A 26,038-nucleotide genomic window follows, 5' to 3' on the forward strand; every position below is an offset into this window, starting at 1 on the left:
GAAAAATATTGTGCAATGTATTGGCGCCAAAATGAGAAAACTCAATGAGCAATCATATTATTATAAAAATGACAAATTCCAAATTCAAATGTAATATTTTGTTTATTTAAATTGTAATAGTATTTATGGCCAGACTAAGTATATAAAAAATAGGTTGTATGCTGTGATACCTTTGCCTTTCCAGTTGAAAAAATAGAACTACTACTACTACAAACCCAATCATAGATTATACACTTAATATATTTGAGATAGATGCGCAACAGGTGAATGAAGTTAGCCCCTCAAAAAAAATTGTTTTTCCTATTTTATACTTATTTTCTATTAATTCGTTTGTTCATCATTGGTTCATGATTGTTCACTGTTAATAATTGTTTGTTCTGCATTTATTTATTTAAAAAAAATATTTAAAAATATACCTACAAGTTAGCCCCTCTAATGCAATTTTTAATATTTTTTCATCCTTAATGACTCGTAAATATTCATTTTCGATTGTTCTTATATAAAACACGTTTGTTCTCTTTCGAAATTATTCGTTTTTTGTTTAATTTACTATTTTTATTAGTTGAATAAATGTATGCAAAATATGTGTACTGCGCATGCGTCAACTATAATGCCAAAACTTTCTACGCGGTTTTAATCGTGAAAAAAAAAACAAATATAAATCCTGAAGGAGCAATTAATTGGTATACAGTCTAATTAAAAAAAATAAAAAATAAATAAATGAAATAATGTGCATTGGCGTTAAGTTAGACCAAATACATTTTTTCCATCCTCCTACTTATCGCTATGAAGGTATAAAAAAGATAGGGAGTTCACATAGGTAATATAAACAAATAAGTAAATATGTTCATTATTTATCTTTCAAGAGATAATGTAGGTATACATTATAATAACTTTTTTACACAGTCGAAATTTCTACCATTAGTAACATTCTCTAATGGTTCTCTTCTAATTCCTAACATTAGTAAAATAACATTTTAATACGATAGGTAAGAGGATGGAAAAAATGTATTTGGTCTAACTTTACGCGAATGCACAATATTTCATTTATTTATTTTTTAATTTTTTTAATTAAACTGTATATCAATTAATTGGTCCTTCAGGATTTTTAATTGTTTTTTTTTCACGATTAAAACCGCGTAGAAAGTTGAGGCATTATAGTTGACGCATGCGCAGTACACATATTTTGCATACATTTATTCAACTAATACAAATAGTTAATTAAACAAAAAATGAGTAATTTCGAAAGAGAACAAACGTATTTTATATAAGAACAATCGAAAATGAATATTTACGAGTCATTAAAGACGAAAAAATATTAAAAATTTGCATTCGAGGGGCTAACTTGTACATATATTTTTAATAATTTTTTAAAAATAAATAAATGCAGAACAAACAATTATTAACAGTGAACAATCAAGAACAAATTATGAACAAACGAATTAATAGAAAATAAGTAGAAAACAGGAAAGAAAAATTTTTTTGAGGGGCTAACTTCAGTCACCTATGCGCAACTCTCATTTTTATTTTTGCTTTAGTTAGAGCCCAGGACAGCAGGCGTCGCTGCTGTCGATTATTAGTCTCCCTACCCCCCACCAGGTGGCTTTTTTAGTAATTTTAATATTTTTTATAATTAACTCTCTTTATGAAAAAATCTTATCGTTTAGAATCGCTGAAATTCCCGGTAGTACTTATGAAATATTAAAGAACGTTTGATTGTGTTCAGCATTCTAATCGATAAGACCTTTTCATACAGAGAGAAAACAGTTTTTTTAAATAAAAAGCTGTAATTCTCTGTAAGCTATTTAATTTCCCTATATTACAAACAATTTACTGTTAAAAGATAGTATGAACGTACAATTGTATAAAATTTCGAATAACAATAACTCCTCTAGATTAATCCTACTAGAGTACTTAATAACATTAAATCGAAAGTTATCTAAAAGTTAATTAAGTCTAGATAATCAAATCATTCAATGTCACTTAAGTCATTTGTGCGAAATATAAACATGTCAGCTTTCCATTACAAACATAGTAGACAATTTGAATTAAATTTAATAAATTTGTTTCTTAACTATAGCAGTTCTTGCTTAAAGTTGATCGTGACAGATCATGACCTTGTATGAAAATATTACATCTATAAACACTACCTATGCTTCGTCATACAATAATTGTCATTTATACTAGCATTGTAGAGATAATACACACACTAAAGTGAATACTAAATTATTCTTAGCATTCTTATAAACATTTAGAACTTTAAGAAACGATTAACCCACAATCATGTTCATAACATGTGACATTTTGTTCTGCACAAACGTTTTATTACATGATTTGAAAAACAAAAAATGTTTAAAAAATGTAATGATGATTTAAAGTACTCTTAAATATTGATAGTTTGTACTTAATGACGCTTAGTAATCTTAGACATGATTACATTAGTTATACTTTTATTCCCTATCTAAATTATTTCTATTCTGACGTTTCTGATGCTTTAGCTTTGGTAATACTAGATGAAACAAACAGCAGATTGAAAGAAAATCATCTTAAAGTTAATTACATTCATTACAAACCATTAGTTTACATTTTGTTAAAAAAGAAACTGGTGTTCGTTACATGCAAATGAATTATAAACATACACATGCAAACATAAAATGTAAATTTATCTTTTAATCCAAATTAAATGTACACTAATATTACATCTAAATAATAGAAAGGGTTTCGAAAATTTTTATTGCACTCAACAGCAGACGAGCACGCAACCCGGCCCATGATAAGTGGTCACCAGTGCTTATAAACTTCAGCAGTGCCATAGGGGTTGCTGTCTATCACTTAAGTTTTAATAAATTATTAATATACTCAGTCACAAGCATATTGATTTCACATAATGAAAATGTAAGAAACATAATCATGTTTGGGCATTTTCATTTATATCTGCTCATACAGAAAACACAACTTAGCAAATATATTCCACAGTAAATCTAAATAATTGCAAATAATGCTTTTAAAGACCGTTGACTTTTGATTATTAATTAAAATCATCTTCTCGTAGAATTTACAAAAGGTTATTTACAAAAATTTATATCAGTATTTTCATATATTACTAACTTACTAATTACAACTATTCAAACGTAATACTATAACTATAAGAACTAAACAACCTATTTTAAAACAAAATTGGCATCAATTTAGTTCTTATGAACTATTTCAATTATTAATTTATCAATTATAAACATATTTAAAAAAAATTAAGATCCCTTGAGAGTTCACGTTCCTTGCTGAATCAGTTTCTCTTCTGAAACGGAGAAACAAAGTATCTTAAGTATGTAACAAATATTGAAAAAATACGACCATGAAAAATTTAGTGTTAATGTAATCTTACTTACAAATTAATATATTACATAACACGTTCTGGTTCAAATATAGTGCATCAATATTTTCATGTTTCAGACATTTTAGTGCTCCTTATAATTTTTCCATAAAATTTTGTCATTATCAAACCTTTGTCTACAAAAATAAAAACATTATTTTATATTGGGTAGAAGGATGAACGTGGTCACAGGCCACTTGGTGTAACTTAGTTATCAAACACCAGGAAACAAAACGTGAATGCCATCATCTAACTTTGGATGTGAGATCAATTGTGCTGTATTTTATTTAAACAGGAAAGCATGACTGATTGATCATTCCAAAAAACTAGTTCGGGCCCACTTGACAATAAGCATATAATACGCTGAGTTGCAAAACATAAATACTTCCACCCACTCGAGACAATTTTATTATCTGAGGTGTGTGTGTGATAGTACGAGACTTAATACCGACTGTTTTGATCAAAACTTAACATATATGATAGCTAGGCAGCAGAAATAGGAAGGACCATTAGTTGGTGCTAATTCATTTAATTATATTATGAATAATAATTATGTTAGCAAATAATATACCGGGAAAATAGTGTAAACTCACCGTTATCAAGGCATCCGAAATAGCATTTCATTTTCGATCTTCGAGGCATGCTGATTTTTAATAATAAACATTCTGTAAGAAATGAAAATAGTTACACAGGCTTACGAAACGCTAACGAAGAAAAAAGTATTGGAGCCAAGTTATGTCTAAAGAGAATTCAAAACAGAGTTTCTCAATGTCTAATCGTCTAATATTCTCATAAAGCTAAAAGTTGCTCTAAATTAATACTACAACGTAAAATAACTCACACCAAGACAAAAAAAAAAACGATTTAAAAAATTAAATCGTTACGACATTTTGAAAACTTTTTTTTTTTTTTTGAGATTGTTTTACGGCCCTGGAATTTTGAAAACTTCAAAGCAGTGTTTCCACTTACGTTTTTTTTAACACATTTTACCCTAGTTTCTTTTGAATTTACCCTAAAATTTCCTAGACAACTTTCATAAATCCTTTATATGAGTCGACTATTATCAAAGCCGGCAATCTGACTTTTGGACAATGATTGGTAAATCAGAAAAACGAATTATTGACTTTATATTCCATTGGCAGTCACAAAACTCTTCGGAACGACATCTTAGATAAATAACAGGTTAACTATTAACCTTTATTTAATGCAGGTTTTGAACCGTATTCTTTGAAGGAGACGATTATATTCAAATAAATCTGTATTGACATATCAATAAATTTTTTTTGTCCAAATGCACAGATTGCCACCTTTGATAATAGACGACTCATATAGAAAGCGTAAATAAAATACAGAAAATAAACCACAGCATATTATTTAATGTAGGTATATATAATATAAACGCCCCCAGAAGATCATAGATCTATAGGATTAGAATTTTCAAGGAAGTCGACGCATTGCTTTTATATTCTTTTGCTGCACAACCTAACACTGTTCGGTTCTAAAATTGAGCAATTGTTTGCTGGCAAAGTTGGGAACTTTCTATGAAGCAAGCCGTTCAGGGTTTCATTAGAAAGCCTGTTTCTTTTGTCAGTTTTTACATTTGAGAACACTGAATAATCTTTCCACCTCAGTCTTTGAAGAAGGAACTGCTAGCAAAAGTGAAATGACAATTACAAGGTTTTCGTAAATGAAATTACCATGATAATCTTTCATGGTACATGAAGTACCTGTTCAATACAAGTAAGTTCTGGTGACATCAACGAAAATAGGTAAATAAAAATTTGGCGGATTATACTTAATGGGATTCTGGGGAATCCCTAAGAAAAAGCAGTGGCTTAATCTATGATTTACTTTACTAGAGGGTTACTGTTGAATCAAACCTTTATAGTTTTTATACACAACTCTGTTTTATTCTTTTACTTGTCAACTCGACTTAATGTCATTCTCTCTCCATAAAATAAAATGTTCATTGTTTTACTTTAATTATCGTTTATTTTAAAATTCACAACAGTTACTAGTATAGGCTTTGCTTTTTACCCCGAAATATCCTAAATCCTGGTATTTTTTAAATTGTCTTTATCATCCAAAATATCAGCTATTTTTCCCTAAAAAAGGGAGAATTCCCTAAAAGTGGAAGCACTGCTTCAAAGTACGCTACATTTTTTATTGAGTCAGAACTCATATCTGCCATCTAGTGAGTTTATTAGATCATTAATGCCTAAAAGTTACAAAAATGACGTCGCCACAGGAGTAAGATGACGCTAGTTGTATGTTATTTTCCTTTGTATGGGAGTTGCACCCAGGGGGGTGCAACTCAGGTGAATGAAGTTAGCCCCTCAAAAACATTTTTTTTTCCTATTTTATACTTATTTTCTATTAATTCGTTTGTTCATCATTTGTTCATGATTGTTCACTGTTAATAATTGTTTGTTCTGCATTTATTTATTTAAAAAAAATATTTAAAAATATACCTACAAGTTAGCCCCTCTAATGCAATTTTTAATATTTTTTCATCCTTAATGACTAGTAAATATTCATTTTCGATTGTTCTTATATAAAACACGTTTGTTCTCTTTCGAAATTACTCGTTTTTTGTTTAATTTACTATTTTTATTAGTTGAATAAATGTATGCAAAATGTGTACTGCGCATGTGTCAACTATAATGCCTAAACTTTCTACGCGGTTTTAATCGTGAAAAAAAAAACAAATATAAATCCTGAAGGAGCAATTAATTGGTATACAGTTTAATTAAAAAAATTAAAAAATAAATAAATGAAATAATGTGCATTGGCGTTAAATTAGACCAAATACATTTTTTCCATCCTCCTACTTATCGTTATGAAGGTTTAAAAAAGATAGGGAGTTCACATAGGTAATATAAACAAATAAGTAAATATGTTCATTATTTATCTTTCAAGAGATAATATAGGTATACATTATAATAACTTTTTTACACAGTCGAAATTATATTCCTAACATTAGTAAAATAACATTTTAATACGATAGGTAAGAGGATGGAAAAAATGTATTTGGTGTAACTTAACGCCAATGCACATTATTTCATTTATTTATTTTTTAATTTTTTTAATTAAACTGTATACCAATTAATTGCTCCTTCAGGATTCATATTTGTTTTTTTTTTTCACGATTAAAACCGCGTAGAAAGTTTAGGCATTATAGTTGACGCATGCGTAGTACACATATTTTGCATACATTTATTCAACTAATAAAAATAGTAAATTAAACAAAAAACGAGTAATTTCGAAAGAGAACAAACGTGTTTTATATAAGAACAATCGAAAATGAATATTTACGAGTCATTAAGGATGAAAAAATATTAAAAATTGCATTAGAGGGGCTAACTTGTAGGTATATTTTTAAATATTTTTTTTAAATAAATAAATGCAGAACAAACAATTATTAACAGTGAACAATCATGAACAAATGATGAACAAACGAATTAATAGAAAATAAGTATAAAATAGGAAAAAAAAATTTTTTTGAGGGGCTAACTTCATTCACCTGTGCAACTCCCATACAAAGAAAAAGAACATTCAACTAGCGTCATCTTTAGGAACCGGCGAGGTCATTTTTGAAACGTTTTGGCCTTAATGAACTAATAAACTCACTAGATGGCAGATACGAGTTCTGACTCAATAAAAAATGTTAGCGTACTTTGAAGCAGTGCTTCCACTTTTAGGGAATTCTCCCTTTTTTAGGGAAAAATAGCTGATATTTTGGATGATAAAGACAATTTAAAAAATACCAGGATTTAGGATATTTCGGGGTAAAAAGCAAAGCCTATACTAGTAACTGTTGTGAATTTTAAAATAAACGATAATTAAAGTAAAACAATGAACATTTTATTTTATGGAGAGAGAATGACATTAAGTCGAGTTGACAAGTAAAAGAATAAAACAGAGCTGTGTATAAAAAATAAAAAGAAGGTTTGATTCAACAGTAACCCTCTAGTAAAGTAAATCATAGATTAAGCCACTGCTTTTTTCTTAGGGATTCCCCAGAATCCCAATAAGTATAATCCGCCAAATTTTTATTTACCTATTTTCGTTGATGTCACTAGAACTTACTTGTATTGTAATATACAGGTACTTCATGTACCATGAAAGATTATCATGGTAATTTCATTTACGAAAACCTTGTAATTGTCATTTCACTTTTGCTAGCAGTTCCTTCTTCAAAGACTGAGGTGGAAAGATTATTCAGTATTCTCAAATGTAAAAACTGACAAAAGAACCAGGCTTTCTAATGTAACCCTGAACGGCTTGCTTCATAGAAAGTTCCCAACTTTGCCAGCAAACAATTGCAATTTTAGAACCGAACAGTGTTAGGTTGCGTGCAGCAAAAGAATATAAAAGCAATGCGTCGACTTCTTTGAAAATTCTAATCCTATAGATCTATGATCTTCTGGGGCGTTTATATTATATATACCTACATTAAATAATATGCTGTGGTTTATTTTCTGTATTTTATTTATGCTTTCTATATAAAGGATTTATGAAAGTTGTTTAGGAAATTTTAGGGATAAATTCAAAAGAAACTAGGGTAAAATGTGGTAAAAAAAACGTAAGTGGAAACACTGCTTTGAAGTTTTCAAAATTCCAGGGCCGTAAAACAATCTCAAAAAAAAAAAGTTTTCAAAATGTCGTAACGCTTTAATTTTTTAAATCGTTTTTTTTTGGTCTTGGTGTGAGTTATTTTACGTTGTAGTATTAATTTAGAGCAACTTTTAGCTTTATGAGAATATTAGACGATTAGACATTGAGAAATTCTGTTTGGAATTCTCTTTAGACATAACTTGGCTCCAATACTTTTTTCTTCGTTAGCGTTTCGTAAGCCTGTGTAACTATTTTCATTTCTTACAGAAAGTTTATTATTAAAAATCAGCATGCCTCGAAGATCGAAAATGAAATGCTATTTCGGATGCCTTGATAACGGTGAGTTTACACTATTTTCCCGGTATATTATTTGCTAACAGAATTATTATTCATAATATAATTAAATGAATTAGCACCAACTAATGGTCCTTCCTATTTCTGCTGCCTAGCTATCATATATGTTAAGTTTTGATCAAAACAGTCTGTATTAAGTCTCGTACTATCACACACACACCTCAGATAATAAAATTGTCTCGAGTGGGTGGAAGTATTTATGTTTTGCAACTCAGCGTATTATATGCTTATTGTCAAGTGGGCCCGAACTAGTTTTTTGGAATGATCAATCAGTCATGCTTTCCTGTTTAAATAAAATACAGCACAATTGATCTCACATCCAAAGTTAGATGATGGCATTCACGTTTTGTTTCCTGGTGTTTGATAACCAAGTTACACCAAGTGGCCTGTGACCACGTTCATTCTTCTACCCAATATAAAATAATGTTTTTATTTTTGTAGACAAAGGTTTGATAATGACAAAATTTTATGGAAAAATTATAAGGAGCACTAAAATATCTGAAACATGAAAAGATTGATGCATTATATTTGAACCAGAACGTGTTATGTAATATATTAATTTGTAAGTATGATTACATTAACACTAAATTTTTCATGGTCGTATTTTTTAAATATTTGTTACATACTTAAGATACGTTGTTTCTCCGTTTCAGAAGAGAAACTGATTCAGCAAGGAACGTGAACTCTGAAGGATCTTAATTTTTTTTAAATATGTTTATAATTTATAAATTAATAATTGAAATAGTTCATAAGAACTAGATTGATGCCAATTTTGTTTTAAAATAGGTTGTTTAGTTCTTATAGTTATAATATTATGTTTGAATAGTTGTAATTAGTAAGTTAGTAATATATGAAAATACTGATATAAATATTTGTAAATAACCTTTTGTACATTCTACGAGAAGATGATTTTAATTAATGATCAAAAGTCAGCGGTCTTCAAAAGCATTATTTGCAATTATTTAGATTAACTGTGGAATATGTTTGCTAAGTTGTCTTTTCTGTATGAGCAGATATAAATGAAAATGCCCAAACATGATTATGTTTCTTACATTTTCATTATGTGAAATCAATATGCTTGTGACTGAGTATATTAATAATTTATTAAAACTTAAGTGATAGACAGCAACCCCTATGGCACTGCTGAAGTTTATAAGCACTGGTGACCACTTATCATGAGCCGGGTTGCGTGCTCGTCTGCTGTTGAGTGCAATAAAAATTTTCGAAACCCTTTCTATTATTTAGATGTAATATTAATGTACATTTAATTTGGATTAAAAGATAAATTTACATTTTATGTTTGCATGTGTATGTTTATAATTCATTTGCATGTAACGAACATCAGTTTCTTTTGTAACAAAATGCAAACTAATGGTTTGTAATGAATGTAATTAACTTTAAGATGATTTTCTTTCAATCTGCTGTTTGTTTCATCTAGTATTACCAAAGCTAAAGCATCAGAAACGTCAGAATAGAAATAATTTAGATAGGGAATAAAAGTATAACTATTGTAATCATGTCTAAGATTACTATAAGCGTCATTAAGTACAAACTATCAATATTTAAGAGTACTTTAAATCATCATTACATTTTTTAAACATTTTTTGTTTTTTTTTGTTTTTCAAATCATGCAAGAAAACGTTTGTGCAGAACAGAATGTCACATGTTATGAACATGATTGTGGGTTAATCGTTTCTTAAATTTCTAAATGTTTATAAGAATGCTAAGAATAATTTAGTATTCACTTTAGTGTGTGTATTATCTCTACAATGCTAGTTTAAATGACAATTATTGTATGACGAAGCATAGGTAGTGTTTATAAATGTAATATTTTCATACAAAGTCATGATCTGTCACGATCAACTTTAAGCAAGAATTGCTATCGTTAAGAAACAAATTTATTAAATTTAATTCAAATTGTCTACTATGTTTGTAATGAAAAGCTGACATGTTTATATTTCGCACAAATGACTTAATTGACATTGAATGATTTGATTATCTAGACTTAATTGACTTTTAGATAACTTTCGATTTAATGTTAATAAGTACGCTAGTAGGATTAATCTAGAGGAGTTATTGTTATTCGAAATTTTATACAATTGTACGTTCATACAATCTTTTAACAGAAAATTGTTTGTAATATAGGGAAATTAAATAGCTTACAGAGAATTACAGCTTTTTATTTTAAAAAACTGTTTTCTCTCTGTATGAAAAGATCTTATCGATTAGAATGCTGAACACAATCAAACATTCCTTAATATCTCATAAGTACTACCGGGAATTTCAGCGATTCTAAACGATAAGATTTTTTCATAAAGAGAGTTATGAAAAATATTAAAATTACTAAAAAAGCCACCTGGTGGGGGGTAGGGAGACTAATAATCGACCGTAGCGACGCCTGCTGGACCGGGCTTTAACTAAAGCAAAAATAAAAATGAGAGTTGCGCATCTATCTCTAATATATTAAGTGTATAATCTATGTATTAAGTGTATAATCTATGGTTGCACCCCCCTGAACCCAATTTTTAGTGAGTAAACGAGAAAATGGAGCAATTAAATAACGAAGCCCAAACATCGTCTACTGGTATTCCTAAAGAAGTAAGTTGTGTGTGTCATTGTAACAAAAACAATAATTTGTTTTTATAGAATGAAATGTGCGAGCTAGTTTGACGTGCAATGATTGCATGATTCAACGAAATTTTTACCGACTAAAAAAACGAGGTTCTCAATTCTTCTATTTTTTATGTGCTACCTCAGAACTATTTTCCGAGTAAACATTTTATATGATTCTTTCTTATCTGACTAGTGTTTCTCATGTGGTTTCCATTTCAAGTTTATGAATTTCTGAGCAGTCATTATTAAGTTTTCTTTCGTAATGCATATTGCATGCGTTGATCTCAATTTATGCTACTCAGCCTTTTTTGTTTAATTTTCTTTTTTGTTAAAATTTTGTCTTTAATTTCACAGGAAAATAGAGATATAGTTTTGGGCCATCGTTCTTGTAAAACATGCGATGCAAAATGGCTCTGTATTGAAAATGTTTATCAGAAATTCCACAGGCCTAATTATTATGACATTGGAGGTACATATTATTTAGAGGATTTACCAGATTTTTGGTTTACAAGTAAAACAGAACAAGTAGGCGATATATTCCTGCTGCATATATTCATCCAAAGATATTGTGAAGGATCATTCTCTATAAGTATTAGTCATGGCAGTGAAATGGAAATTGACAAAAAACAAAAAATGGTCCGGTTAACCAAGTCACTAAAGGAATATAAATTTGAAAACACCAGAGAAAACAGTCATTCCACACAAATTGAAGGTGAACCAGAGCTAGGTTGCTTAGAATATGTAAGCACATACAATTTCTCTAATCTTGATGTTGGATTCATGAAAAATAAATCCCTATACATAGCCATTGCATTTCCCAGTCCGAAAATACTGAATCTGAATGTTTTTGATAAATTGTTAACAGTTCATACTTTTGAAGGATTACTCAAAAATTTGGAGGATGCAGATTTTACTTTAGTGTCTGAAGATGGAGAAAAATTCAGAGTGCATAAAGCCATTCTGGCTGCACATAGTGATGTATTCAAAGCTATGTTCAGGGAAGAGACAATTGAGAGTCAGAAGCAGTTGGTAAAACTTGTAGACGTGACTGCAGAAGATTTGAAATACTTGATAGAATATCTATATACTGGTTACCTAAAAAATATAGAAAATGCCGACTTTGTCAACCTGCTAATGATAGCTGACAGATACAATCTAAAAGGCTTAAGACATCTTTCTCAGTGTGCACTTGCTGAACAGCTGACAATAGAAAATGCATTCTATATATTAGCAATGGCAGATATGTACGATTCTAATTATTTGAAGGCAGAGTCGCTAAAGTTCATTAAAAAGAACAAAGATACTTTAAAAGTAAACACCTTCAAAGACATCACTAATGCAGAATTAGTAAGAGAACTTTTCACTTACCTTGTTGATGAAGACTAGGCCTAAATTTTTACCCTATTTTGTTAGAAAGTGTCCACTTTCTGTTTATTTACTGGTCTTCTAATAAAATTAATTTAAAGTATGTGTATGTGGCAGTGTCAATATATTTTATTGTCTAAGACAAGTTTGTGGTATAACCATTTAATGTAATAAAGGACAATATTATTGTCAAAAGTTATTTCATTATTAAAAACCTATTTACACAAATAGAAAGAACATTAACAAAAACATTAATTACAGAAACGTAAAATAAACTTTAGCTTGAAATATGTTTAACATTATAAAATGTAAATAAAGATAATAATACAATTATTTTAAGAATACAGCTGTCAGCATATTGTATGTCAGTGGCTGCCGGCGTCACTGGCCGTCTGCTGAGCTCACGTCGTTTATTAAATCATTTTGGAATGTTACTTGATGTCTTCGTTTCTGCAGCAAACAAACATTTTCTTATTAAAATGTTAGTTCGGCATATTTCGTATTGTTAATTAGTTTATTGCTAGTTTCATTTATTTAAAACATCAATATAAATATGTTTTGCTCAATTTCGAATTTGGAACCTTTTAAAAAAAACTAAACATGTAGCTTTATTTAGTTTATTCTATACAAGTTACCAAGGTAAGTGCTTTTATCTATGAATAGCAGAAGGATGGTTGACATGCAAGGGGAAGCAAGAAAAATGCCAATAATAATCTTAATATTTATTGATAATTGGAACCAATACAAGGGCAAAATAATGCATAAAACCCCCCGTGGATAATATGGACTGCTCCAATATGTACCTATTTTATTCATCCTACTAATCCTGATATAAAAAATAAAACTAAAAATTATAAAATTTACCCAAAAGTATAAAAAAAAAGATGAGACAGTGTGCAATGAGTCAAAATATATTCTACATGTTGAGTACAAAAGGCTACCTGAATTATACCAAATCTAGGCTCATATTTTTATGCAATGAACTATCCTGTAATGATTTGAGATACAAGATTATTTGAAAATATAACACATCAAGCGTTTACTATCAGGACAATTTGTGTTTAAAACCATTTTAAACAAAATACTACAAACTAATCAATAAGAACTGATTTATATATAATTAGTGAATACAGAAACAGCCTGTGCCACTCTTGTTATTGACGTTGTTATAGAGTGGAATAACAACGCTCCAATAATTACTTGCCATGTGGAATAAATAAAAAAATATATGTTTTAATGTATTAACTAATAATGCAATCACATTTGTTTTGTAGGAGCAATATCTAAGTTTGTGAAGTTAAAAAAACTTGTTTTTGTTTTTAAAGAATATTATTATTTTAAATCAGCCGTGTTGGCTTGACATTTTTTGATTTTTATTCAAGGAAGCTACCCTCCTAAATTAACTTTTTAGGTAAAGATTTATTCGTAATTTAACATTTTATTCTAGTGTCTAGATCCCCGTTCACGCATAGCTGGAATAGCCCTTTTGGCTACCACCAGCGTACATGTACGAAAAACATGTCTAGATCTAGTCTAAAATCCTACAGAGTGTCTGACGAAAATGAACGGTCTGTGAAGTTTGCGGCAGATTGCGGGTTCTAGTACTAAACTAAAAAGCCATATGTGGTGGCTATCGGTGTGCAGAAACGTGCCGCCTAGTATCAATTTGTCGTCAGGCCTAAAATATAGTTTGGGCGCGGTGAATTCGGTTTAAAATGAATTATGGTTATGCGTTAAATCAAAATAGCTCTTAGTTATTATGTTATGATCCTCCAACTAGGCTGCAAACGTTATTTTTTATTCGAAGACTAATGTGTTCCTTTGATTATGCAGGCTTTCGGGTTATTACTTCATATTGGCGTTTATCGTAATATATCGTAGGCGGAACATTTTGGACCGAAATAAAGATTCGAATTATTGGCCAAACTGAAATTAACAAAGCCTTATTTATAAAAAGTAAGATAGATATTTTTTTTTTATTGTGCAGTAATATTTGTTTCTATTGTTTCTTTAGTTATAGCAAAGTGTCTAATCACATAATCTCGAATATGATTGAAACTAACACAAATTACTAGAAACATCTCTATTCAACTTCATGTTATTAATACATATTTATGAAGTAAAGTTAAATAACAATAAATTTTATTGAAAAAATTAATCCCATTTTATATAACGTTGCGTTACCCATGCTCGTATATTTTTAGAAATTCTTATCAATATCTTAACATTATAGTTCCTATTCCTAAGGACAATTAAATGTACGTGATTCCGACTGCAACATTTACGATCGGATCCAAAATGTTCCGCGATGTGTGTTGAGTCGGCGCGGCTGAGGCCTAACGTTTACCGTTGTTGTACGACAGGCTGCGCTGCGGCGGCTTGGAGTTCGCAGCCGCCTGCTGAATTTGGTAGGCGAGCGGGTGAATCTTGAACCCGTATAGTCTGAAAGAAAACAAAGCTATAAACAACAGGAAATTATCTTATGAAAAATTACTCCACATAAATTAAATCTATTAATAGGTATAAATTATTGATGTTTTACACATTTATCATGTTCTCATGGTAGATTCTGCCTTCAGTGGTAGTGGTATTGTGTAAATTGAGAAGAGATGGGTGGGTATCTTCATTTTTAATATAATGCAACAATGTGAGTGATAATTTGCATAGTAGATAGGACGACTGTTATGCCAAACAATTGTTATGAATTTTAGTTGTATTAATGAAAAGAATTCGCTTACCTTGGTACGAATTGAGAGGCAGGTCGTTTTGGTCGTTTATCGGGGTGCACCATGAACACCATGTGCGGGAAGCCGGTGCCGAAGTAAGCGCCGTCGGTGTGGTGGTGGCGCGAGGATTTGGGCGTGTACACGTCCATGCAGCGCGGGCAGTACAGCTTCACCATCGCTTCGGCGGGGACGTCCGACAAACCTAAATCAAGGTAATGAAGAGATTCAGAAACTTCTAAAAAGTTAGTCCCGCTCAGTAGTGGGTCAACAGTCGTGGGTTTGATTCCCACTTTGGGCATAATATTCAACTGACTAACAGGTTTATATGTGATTACAGTCAAAATCTGTTATAACGACATCGAAGGGACCGCTCATATTCAGTCGTAAAAACCGATAGTCGTAACAACCGGTGATGTTTAATGTGTATCGTGCCAGTACAAACAAATCGATAGGGAATTATTGGAAAAATATATTTACATAATACGCGATTTTTCTTCAATATTAATTTGTTTTATTTTTCTTTGCGACATTTTGAAAGTATCACGAATAACACCACAAAGTTTTGGTGCGTCTTGTGTATAGATAAGTAACAAACTAACTGAAGAGATATGAAGAAGCGGGCTTTGACTACTGCATGCACGTGTTTTGTTTCTAAGAATTAGAAAAGACCCTACACTAAACTAAATCCTATTGTTTTCTTTCCTGATTTTAAAAGCCATTGAAGACAAATGTGGATACCTATTCAAATTGTTTACAATACAGCTTAGCCGGTCGTTCTAACAGATCTAATTCTCCGAAATATAAGTTAAATGTGGTCGTTTTATGAAGTACGTCGTTATGACCAATGTCGTAGAAAGCAATATTTTTAATAAGGCAGTCATATGGCATTCAGCCGGGACCTTTGTTTTTGGTTATTATAACCGGCATGTTGTATTAAACGATGTCGCAGTAAACGGTTTTGACTGTATTTGAAACATGCCACAGATTGGCTGGCTTGGCTGTATGGTACCAACATGGAAAAGCAACACCTTTTCTAGGGTGTCATACAAGAGATCTAAGGGACTCACTGAAGAATGGGCAAGCAGCATTCTCAGAGTGTTATACTAGAGATCACCAACTAACACTTGTTGTTGGTAGGTTGTACTGAGGAAGACCTTTGTCAAGTAGTGGATGATTGTCAGCTGATAGATAGATAGGGTAGATCGTGCTAAAGAGTCAATGATATATAGATAATCTGTAAAAAAATATTACCCTCCTTTTGCAGTCATGTAAATATAAAATTCTAAAACTTACCAATTGGCAGCATAGGTTGGCATTCACAATATACACGTGGGCAATATCCAAAATCCCCAGACTGGAACTTATCCAACATTTGACTAATGCCCCTACAAACAAATACACACATATAAGATGTTATGGTTGGTTTGACCTGAAACCTGATGTACTTGTATTGAGCTATGTGATTATGTTGGCCCTGATACGCCGCAAGAAAGTACCAATTGTTTTTTAAAATAAATTACGTATCTAAACTATTACTACCACCACCCTGAAGGAATAACAGTGCCAGTGCATCTTGTGAGTTCACACAGGTACCACCAACTCTCACCATTTATGCTGCAGAGCAGTAATGTGTTTCAGTTTGGTAAGTGGGACCGTCCTATATACTATGCAATTTAAACTGACTTCTCATCTTTAAGGGTTAAGTAGCATTCAAATTTTGATATCTAAGCACTCTGGTAACTCTTCAAGCCAGTTTTTAAATTCCATTTTCTAAACAAAAAAAGATAGGAACCATTTTTTCTAGTAGTACCTGTAGACTTGTACTGTTATAGTTTTTTCGTACCAGAAATTTGTGAAATTTTATTACAACAATAACCCTAGTGGGTTATATGACTGTGGCATTGGAAATGTAGTGTAGCTTAAGTTAAGTTCTTATCTTGGGATATAAAAAAAAAATTTTTGGCAAGAGTTTATGCTTTCAACAAAAATCTGAAAAAAATATGGTTGAAACATTAATGCTTTAGGTTTAAATTAGCAAATGACCATATTTAACTACATTTAATTAAAATCAGATTTTACCTATAATGCCAAAATAAGTTCTTATAGTAGTAATACTAGTAATAATAATAATTATAAGTTATATTGAAACATTAATGATTTAGGTTTAAATTAGCAAATAACCATATTTAACTACATTTAATTAAAATCAGATTTTACCTATAATGCCAAAATAAGTTCTTATAATAATAATTAAAAAATAATTATTATAAGTTATAATCCAAAATAATTTCTGTTAAGAAATGACTAGTCTTATTCAAGTAAATATTTAGTAAAGACCCCTTTTGAGTACTCATTACTATTATTCATCATTGATGCACTTATTTTTTTTTATAATTTGTTTTTTCATACTACAGTACAAGTATTAAAGACAATACTTAACATACAATGTAATGCAACTCACCTATTGGTTAATATGTACCGGGCATGTATCAATCCATATAGTATCTCCGATGCTTGTTCCACCAGATCAGATTCATTTGGATTGTCTTCAATGTCATCATCTGAAACATTTAGATTTAATGAACATTTACAATACAACATTCTCATTTATGATGATGCTGATGAATGCAGAATGTCATAAATGAGAATCATGTAGAAACATACAGTTCTTTGTTTTAGAGAAATCTATGTAAATAATGGCATGCAAGAAAATGTCTGCAACTTTCATTTTATATTTGATTTTCAATAGTACTTTACAATTAAGTTGAGAAGGAAAATTATTGTTAACTGATCACCTGGCTCCAGATCCAGAATCATGTCCAGCGCCTCTCTATAATGTGGAACTTGCTCATTTAAGCCGGTTAGATTAAATTTATCATTTATGTAGTCTTCGTCAACCTGCACAAGATATAATATTATGACGATCAATAAGGTAACATTTTATTACAGCGATCGAATAGTCGAGACTCACCTCACAGAAAAACTCATTGCCTCGAAGCGTGCAAAACCAAGCGATCCAAGATACCTCCTCGGAGCTGCTCATTTTTCTGGTAAAACAATCATATTAAATTAGGTATGTGGGACGAAAGAATCACATAAATACAATCAAAACTTCAGACCCGCCACACGTTGCTGTTACAACAAATTTTATGCATTCCTATGTTATCACCTGTTATTTTATGTCTTCAAAGCTGTTTTTCACAATTTCACAGTAAATTAACGAATTTGGCAAAGATTTAATGCGATTTTTTTCGCAGTTATCATGGAATATTGAGATAAAATGACGACAAACCTCACCTTTTCGTGCCTTGATTAGCCACGCTTGACGGGAGGATACACCTCTTGGAAAGAGGGAGAGAGAAATTGCAAATTTCAGTGTGTGCGTACGGAATATGAATAGAATGATTTTGTCGATGCTCTAGTCTATGATCTGAGAAAAATATTAATCTCTATATTTTCATGTCCACACACAAATTTTTTCCTCGAATGGTCGGTGTTTCACATCTTTAAACCATATAGTAAGTAAAAGCTGCTCTATGATAAAGTAATATGAAAATTTCGTGGTGTATGACCTTTTTTCACAGAAGTGTAAAAGGACCGAATCCCGTGAACTGCAATATTTTATTTATTGATGTTTGTTAATAATGGAGGTAGCAGTTTAATATTTGTGACAATTTAAAACTAACTTGTAGACGTTGCAGAAATGGCACAAAAGAGCTGCACTTAAGTAATCACTGAGGTTCTAGTAAAAAATCCAGTAATGTGTTACTGTTAAACTCCTATGTTAAATATTAATATTGTAATAAATTTTAATGAAGAATAAAACTTTCCTAGCGTATTTGTTTCGTCGTAGGCCACCATTTAATAGTGACGTCTGTGTGGGAAAGAATCCGTTTCCACCGAGCGACTATTTATTTTCGGTACATTATTGTTCCAAAAGTTAAAAATTCGGGGATACAAATTCTATAGTGGTGCTACAATAATAAAAAAATGGTACTTAATTAAATGCGCTCCGCTGGAATGGTCAACTGGGTAATAGTATTGTTATCAACCTCGACATACCTGTGCAGGTGCTGCTTGAGGTCTTAAATTAGTATATTATCTATGCTTGTATCGTCCACCTGCAGAGAACGAGCTGTACCGTATTTATTCTGCCGTGAATGTCATGCATGTTACCGGTCATCGCTCTCTGGAGCCTACTGAAGCCTATCGGCCTCGCTTACTGGAGCCCATAGACATCTACAACGTAAATGCGCCACCCACCTTGAGATACAAGTTCTAAGGTCTCAGTATAGTTACAACAACTACCCCACCCTTCGAACCGAAACGCATTACTGCTTCACGGCGGAAATAGGCGGGGTGGTGGTACCTACCCGTGCGGACTCCCAAGAGGTCCGACCACCAGTGATTACGCAAATTATGCTGCGAGATCACCTTTCAATCGTATGTAGGGAACGACAGCAGTATCCTAAGCCAATATACTACCTTTTTTTTTTCTACCTAAGCTAAGAGCCTGGAGAGGCTATTTCAGCATAACCTTAACTAGTAGGGGAGCTCACGGGGCTCAAACCTGACGACGTTGCTAACACGAACCCTAGCAAGAGCCGTGCTTCGCAGAATCTACCCCCGGATCGGAAACGCAACCCACAGAGAAGATCCGGCGAAAAACTCAGTGGGCTGTGTCTGTGGGTTAACTTACTCGAGTCCTTCGTCGCAAGCGACGGGTTCGACGAGAACGTTGACCGGTGCTTGAGGTACCTAAAAGCACCGTTAGTGGATCGGGAGGATCCGAAATGACGTGTTTGGGGCGACGTCGACTGCTTTCCATTCTTTCCGCAGGTTCGGGAATGTAGTTACCGGCGGCCACGATGAGAGGGTTCTCGTGTCGTGCCGCTTTATCGAAGTGGTCCGAACCGTACCGAGAATTACCGAATTTATACGATGTCAAGAAAAGGGATGTCCAATATGCGTGTTTGAGGATGTTGTTTAATCGTTTTTTTTTTCAAATTGATTAAAATTTAAAATTAAAAAATAGAATTAAATTTAATGAAAATAAAGTATAACTTCTTACGCGAGTACATAAGTACACGCACCCGTTTTATATAGGGCCAATTTCCATATATAATTACATAAATATAATTTTTTTACCCGGGAGGATAAAATTCAAGAATTATGGTAGTCAACTGAGCATTTTGTTCAAGTGAATTTTCAATTATTTACCTAATTATTTAAATTTTAACTGATTTTCTTTTAATATTAATAATTAATTGATATGAATTGAATTGAAGTCGTCATGGCCTAAAGGATAAGACGTCCGGTGCGTTCGTATGTAGCGATGCACCGGTGTTAGAATCCCGCAGGCGGGGAACAATTTTTCTAATGAAATACGTACTTAACAAATGTTCACGATCGACTTCCACGGTGAAGGAGTAACATTCTGTAATAAAAATCAAACCCGCAAAATTATAATTTACGTAATTACTGGTGGTAGGACCTCATGTGAGTCCGCACGGGTAGGTACCACCACCCCGCCTATTTCTGCCGTGAAGCAGTAATGCGTTTCGGCTTGAAGGGTGGGGCAGCCGTTGTCACTATACTGAGACCTTAGAATTTAAATCTCAAGGTGGGTGGTGCATTTACGTTGTAAATGTCTATGGGCTCCAGTAACATGTAACCTAAGTAAACTTAACACCAGGTGGGCTGTGAGCTCGTCCACCCATCTAAGCAATAAAAAAATAAAAAGATATGAGTCAACTGTAAGAGAGAGAGACAGAGAGAGAGAGAGAGACAGAGAAGTCAATATATCATAATACACGTCTCACTTAGTCTCATGCGCATGGATAATGCCCTCGCGCTCTTACCCACAGAGGTACTAAAATTGAATTTAGGGGATGATTGGCCCCTTGGATCGGTCTGTCTTTTTGTAAGAGGTTTTATGATAGTTGTCTGGTGGACATATATAAAAATGGAGCATCAGAATTAACGTGAAGTTACGTAATTATTTTGGAAGCTTTAAAGCGTCTGCAAAGCAATTCGGCCGACGGAAAGTGTCTGGGAGTATTGGCAACTTATTTTTAAGAATATTTCCGAAAATATACGTAAAAATCAGCTTTGAGAATTTACGTGAAGTACGTAATGTTTTTATGTAAAATTGGACGTCTAAGCAAGCTAGCAGGTAGGCGTGCGCTCTTAGTACATAGTAGCACTATGTAATCGGCCACATTTGGTTCGTCAGAAAATACGTGAGGTCTGGTGGCCTGGCCCTGGGATCTTGGACTAACATGTGACCCTCGTCACGTCTTGTGGCTTCTCGTTCGCTCTAGAAAGCGTGTCGATTTTTGCGCTCGAGTTAAAGGGCAGTCTCGGGGTGAAAACGAGAGTGCGCCTATACACAATCGTTCGCTCAATGGTCCGCCAACTGCGTCAGTTTCTTTTAGGTCCATTGCAACAGGCATCCGAAGTTCAATTGATACGAGTGTGTACATGGTGTGGTCTCGTGTCAAGCCTCTACGCGACGAGAGGCACACGAGACAACGAGACAACGAGACGAGAGGCACACGAGACAATGAGATGAGAGGCAAACGAGACAACGAGATGAGAGGCAAACGAGACAACGAGACAAGTGTATAGCCGGTATTAGCAGTAGTTAAATTAAGCAATTAGGACATAGACCTCATGTCTCGAAGTGGTTGTCTGCATTTGCAGTTAGTGGTTCTAGTAACTACACTATAATGGGAGTGAGCTCGTTCACCAGTCCATGATAAAAAAGTTTATTTCCTTTTGTTTATAATTTATAAAACTTATGAAAATATTGGGCTCTCTAACATGTACACAGTGTTGATTCATCAATGATGTAGGTACTCAGCTGTTTACATAATAATATTATTATACTCTATGGAGTTTGTACCTATATTCTTTTTTTTTCTTAATCACTAAACCAAAACAAAGGACTGTTATAGTTATGTATAATTTATTTATGTATTAACAATTATATAGTCTATAAAATATTAAATTAAAGTATGTTAGAAAAACAATAGAATGAGTTGCCAATACTGACTCAATAGTCCTTTTCGTCACTTTATAATCTCCCTAGCATGTACAATACAAAAATAATAATTAGCATGTTCAATGTAATAATTTACTACAGAATGTTTGTGTACCCTGATACACCGCATATGGCTCAGGAATGAATTATTATTTTCCAAATATCTGATTCCTAAAACATATGCTTCAATGGATAGGAACTGAGATTGAATTTAGGGGTTTCAATCCTAATTCCTAATGCTAGATTTAATATTTATAATACATATTATTATTATATTAACTTAGTTCTTTGTACTATAAGCTTGGCATTTTCTTTAGTATTCATGATTCAAGTTTCAAATACAGTTATTATGGACATGAATGTCTGTTTTGATTTCACTGTGCTATTTTATCTAAAAATATTTACACACGTAAAGAACTAGCAATATCTTGAGGTCTGGCAGTTTGTATAACTTGGGTGTTCATATTCACAAATAAAGTGATTCCATCACAGACTGAAACACATTTTAGTTCAAGAAGCATGGATTATAGTATAAAAATAGTTTAAATTTTCAATAATCTGTAGAATTTGATTTGTTTGCAATATAATATTTATAAAGTAATTTTATCCTATTCTTTAACAGTGTTGGTACTATGTGTTGGAAAATTGATAGAGAGCTTTAACCACTTCTGCATTGTTTAATTCTTTCCAGCTTTTAGTCTTCAATACTTGTGGATTATTCTTAATAAATTTGAAAACAGTTTGCTTCAGGTCCATCAAATTGTGATTCATGGCTATCTTGACCATATCCACTGCATTGTTTACATCTATAACTCTTACTAGAAGTAATTGAATCAGTGTGTCCAGAGACTTTATTTGATATTTATCATATATTTCCAGTAATTTCTGACCTAATTCTGCCATTGAAAAGCCTTTTAGCTCTTTAAGGGTTCCAGTGTATATAAATTCAAGTAAAATTTCAATTTCCTCATTGTCAGTATCCAAATTGATACAATTTGTTTTAGAATCTCGTGCTTTTGCTCTGAGTACTGGGCTCTGGGCAGTTAATATTAATTTGTGAACTGGATATTCCTTACCGCTTTTAGATATTAGAACATAATCAGGTTTTTCTTGCTTTGAAATTGAAGTTACTATATCAAAGTCAAATCTGATTGATCTCTCAATTTGCTCATTTAGTGCTATGCTTTGATCAATCTTGATACACAAAGGAATAAGCAATGTACTATTTCTTAAGTTTTTTAAGTCTTGGAGAGTGAAAGCATAAGTTTTGATGTAATATTTTTCATCTTTCAATGTACTCTTGTAATAATACCAGGACATATTATTTTGAAGAGTTGTCTCTTTGTATTGGCTTTGTTTATTGTGCGACATTTCACTCGAGTTTGGTACTCCGAGGGCAAAAGTCCCGCTTTGTCGATGACACACAAACAAATTCAACAAGTAAACATGTTTAGGACACATAGTTGTGGTGTAGTAAAACCAAAATTCTGGCTTATCTTTTCTGTATGCACCCCCTATGTCATAGTTATTTTCATTGTTAAGTTTAAGGTCCGCATCCATAATGCAAAGGTGTGTGGCTTCCGTAGATTGACATCTGAACATAGTAGATATGTAAGCATTCTCTGGCTGGAAAAATAGGCTAATTTAATACTACAATGGTTTGTGTTAGATTAGTTTGTTATTGATGGTGTGATATTTTTTAAATCACTTTTTTTTTTCAAAAGTATTAGATAGTAGTTTACCTTATCTGCAGCTTCGAAGTCTTCTTCGATACTTTCCTCTATATCGTCCAACATATGAGACGCATCTATATCGTCAAACAGCAACGCCATCGCTTGTTATTTACTTTTTATTGATTCTGTGCATCAAAATTATTAATGAAAATACTTATACAGTATAATTTAAACTGAAAGATATATAATGGCGCGTGTAGTATGTGTTAATTTTAACTATTTGACGGCCCTTTTTCTATAAACGTCACCTTATGAATCATGTTGACTAACCTTTCAAAATTATGTAGTCAAAAATAAAATAAAACAAAACAATTTTATTTACTTCAAATTAATCAAACACAAAACTCTTAAAATAATAACAAATGTTTTAGACATAATGTAATGGGAATAAATTATGTACATACATATGTACCGTACCTACCCAAATAATCAGAAATTAACGCTTATCTATGTATCACAGACTATATAAAGGTATGAATCAGCCGATTCAGCCGAAACTTAAGATTAAGGCTAAGTTCATATGACAGCGTCGTACCGCGCGTCACCGCGCGCTGGAAGCTTTCACATGTCAGAATATGTACGCGCGACAGTCTGGCATCGACATTGGAGAATAGAACTTGGAAGAGGCAATTTGATTATGGATTTTATACCGAAAACTGAGACGTCGGAGAAGCGAACAAAGACGATACTGGGTGCATCTATTTTAAGTGAGATTTTCTTTTTTTGTAACTTTATATCCCAACCTGAGACTACACGAAGAATTTTTTGTTAACCACTTTAGGATGCCAGTTGCATCTTTTGATATTCTAAATGCTTGCGTTGCAAACTGAACAGGTCAAAACAGTTATGTAGGACTAGTACCGCGCATGGTACAAGAACTGGCGCGCGGGTCGTAGCGCACCGCGCGTTATCGCGCGTTTATATGAACTTAGCCTAAAAAAGAGCTAATAGGTTACGTGACTTATCTACATAAACATAGTATCTATATTATTATGTGGTCTGTGAAAAAAAATCCATTGTTGTTGTTTGTATAATTTGGCAAATTGGGTAGGTAAATAAAACCAAGCAGCCAATCCTTTTAATTTAAGTGTTTAATCTATGAATACAACTGTAGCTTATAATTTAATTGAAACTCGTAATGGCTTCGCCTGAGAAACTAATTTTATACATCAAGTATTGAATTTTCTAATATTTATTATAGTATAATAGTTAGCAAATTCCGTAAGTACTTAATCTCAATCTTTAATATTTCATCGCAGCAAAAACATGATCTTTTATTTAATTCTAGCTGACCTGGCAGATTTCTTGTGCCTCAATCGATAAATAAAAGACCTAAATTTTTGTATAAAATAAATTTAAATCTAAACTAAAGGAATCCGTCCGACGGGGGACACATCAAAGAAAAAACAAAATTGTTATTTTTATTCAATTCCGAGAATTTTCATATTTTAAATCTACCTTTTAAGCCTTTTCTGGATTTCCACAAATTATTCAAGACCAAAATTAGCCAAACGGTCCAGCCGTTCTCGAGTTTTAGCGAGGCTAACATACAGCAATTCATTTTTATATATATAGATTACTGTAACGAAGCTAAAATGTTTTTGACGACATTTTTGTTTACTAAAAAAAATCCGCAAGTTAAGAGCTTATTTTCAGAGATAAAAAATGTTTGTATCGATGGATACGATTCGGTGTAGCAATGTAGCGACGCTGCCAGCTTTTCCTTCTTCTCCTTCTACTCCTCTTTGAAGTCTTACTGCCACGCTATCAATTTTTCTTTTTGGTACCTAATAGTACCTAATAATAATCACTGCTACACACTAGTACTTGGATGGCGGTTCTTTCTGAAAAAATCGATTTTTAAATCGATTAGAATCGTAACCTAATGAAGCGATTCACAAAAAAGATTGATTTCTACACATCATTATTTTTTCAAGTTTGCATTTACAAATTATATATAAATCGGTTTTATTAAAAACAAGAAAGATTTCATTATAAACGATCTTTTGTCAGTAAAATCAAGTAATTCGATAATAACAAGTGTATTTAGTGCTATCTCAGGTATAAAAGAAAATATCTACTTTCTAAATCATTAAAAAGTTAAGAAAATAGATGATGTTGTTTATAGTTCTAAATATTTAATATCTAAGCTTTTTAAAAATGACAGCCTATCAAGTCTACCAGGATCCAGGCGGTTCCGCTCATTACTTGTTAT

The 26,038-nt window shown here is 32.2% G+C and overlaps 3 protein-coding genes and 1 long non-coding RNA gene across 9 annotated transcripts; 1 reads left to right on the plus strand and 3 right to left on the minus strand.

The window, feature by feature from the left end:
- Positions 1 to 147: 147 nt before the first annotated feature.
- LOC114242566 (uncharacterized) lies at positions 148 to 12,514 on the plus strand. The gene is made up of 3 exons (XM_089733134.1): positions 148 to 212; positions 10,857 to 10,939; positions 11,309 to 12,514. The coding sequence occupies exons 2-3, from the start codon at positions 10,886 to 10,888 to the stop codon at positions 12,338 to 12,340; spliced, it is 1,086 nt and encodes a 361-aa protein (XP_089589260.1). The 5' UTR covers positions 148 to 212; positions 10,857 to 10,885; the 3' UTR covers positions 12,341 to 12,514.
- Positions 1,791 to 4,309, minus strand: LOC149501406 (uncharacterized). Its single transcript, XR_016324170.1, has 4 exons — positions 4,212 to 4,309; positions 3,964 to 4,035; positions 3,387 to 3,507; positions 1,791 to 3,295 (listed from the first exon to the last, which is right to left on the minus strand). It is a non-coding gene; the product is annotated as an uncharacterized LOC149501406 (long non-coding RNA).
- CkIIbeta (casein kinase II subunit beta) lies at positions 12,466 to 18,609 on the minus strand. Of its 4 annotated transcripts, none has more exons than XM_028173765.2 (8): positions 18,343 to 18,609; positions 18,017 to 18,092; positions 17,841 to 17,943; positions 17,507 to 17,606; positions 16,339 to 16,430; positions 15,058 to 15,247; positions 14,667 to 14,761; positions 12,466 to 12,769 (listed from the first exon to the last, which is right to left on the minus strand). In XM_028173765.2, the coding sequence occupies exons 2-8, from the start codon at positions 18,086 to 18,088 to the stop codon at positions 12,738 to 12,740; spliced, it is 684 nt and encodes a 227-aa protein (XP_028029566.1). In that variant the 5' UTR covers positions 18,089 to 18,092; positions 18,343 to 18,609; the 3' UTR covers positions 12,466 to 12,737. The 4 variants fall into 4 exon arrangements, with proteins under 4 accessions (XP_028029566.1, XP_089589263.1, XP_028029564.1 ...); XM_089733137.1 differs by having other exon boundaries at positions 17,507 to 17,591; positions 18,343 to 18,602; XM_028173763.2 differs by having other exon boundaries at positions 18,215 to 18,390.
- A 3,387-nt stretch (positions 18,610 to 21,996) lies between these two features.
- LOC114242629 (uncharacterized) lies at positions 21,997 to 24,397 on the minus strand. Of its 3 annotated transcripts, none has more exons than XM_028173871.2 (3): positions 24,245 to 24,397; positions 23,833 to 23,948; positions 21,997 to 23,716 (listed from the first exon to the last, which is right to left on the minus strand). In XM_028173871.2, exons 2-3 carry the CDS (start codon positions 23,920 to 23,922, stop codon positions 22,721 to 22,723), a joined length of 1,086 nt encoding a protein of 361 aa, XP_028029672.2. In that variant the 5' UTR covers positions 23,923 to 23,948; positions 24,245 to 24,397; the 3' UTR covers positions 21,997 to 22,720. The 3 variants fall into 3 exon arrangements, with proteins under 3 accessions (XP_028029672.2, XP_089589265.1, XP_089589264.1); XM_089733139.1 differs by lacking the exon at positions 24,245 to 24,397 and adding an exon at positions 24,094 to 24,227; XM_089733138.1 differs by lacking the exon at positions 24,245 to 24,397 and having other exon boundaries at positions 23,833 to 24,077.
- Positions 24,398 to 26,038: the final 1,641 nt, after the last annotated feature.

The sequence above is a fragment of the Bombyx mandarina genome, chromosome 15, assembly GCF_030267445.1.
Source record: "Bombyx mandarina strain Sakado chromosome 15, ASM3026744v2".
NCBI classification, from domain to species: domain Eukaryota; kingdom Metazoa; phylum Arthropoda; class Insecta; order Lepidoptera; family Bombycidae; genus Bombyx; species Bombyx mandarina.

Coding starts and splice junctions, on each gene's coding strand:
- LOC114242566 (XM_089733134.1), top strand. CDS start 10,886: ATGGAGCAATTAAATAACGAAGCCCAAACATCGTCTACTGGTATTCCT. Junction 10,940..11,308: donor CTACTGGTATTCCTAAAGAA/GTAAGTTGTGTG, acceptor TTAATTTCACAG/GAAAATAGAGATATAGTTTT.
- CkIIbeta (XM_028173765.2), bottom strand. CDS start 18,088: ATGAGCAGCTCCGAGGAGGTATCTTGGATCGCTTGGTTTTGCACGCTT. Junction 17,607..17,840: donor GATTCTGGATCTGGAGCCAG/GTGATCAGTTAA, acceptor TAAATGTTTCAG/ATGATGACATTGAAGACAAT. Junction 12,770..14,666: donor CAGCCTGTCGTACAACAACG/GTAAACGTTAGG, acceptor TGTTTGCTGCAG/AAACGAAGACATCAAGTAAC.
- LOC114242629 (XM_028173871.2), bottom strand. CDS start 23,922: ATGGCGTTGCTGTTTGACGATATAGATGCGTCTCATATGTTGGACGAT. Junction 23,717..23,832: donor ACTTCGAAGCTGCAGATAAG/GTAAACTACTAT, acceptor CTATTTTTCCAG/CCAGAGAATGCTTACATATC.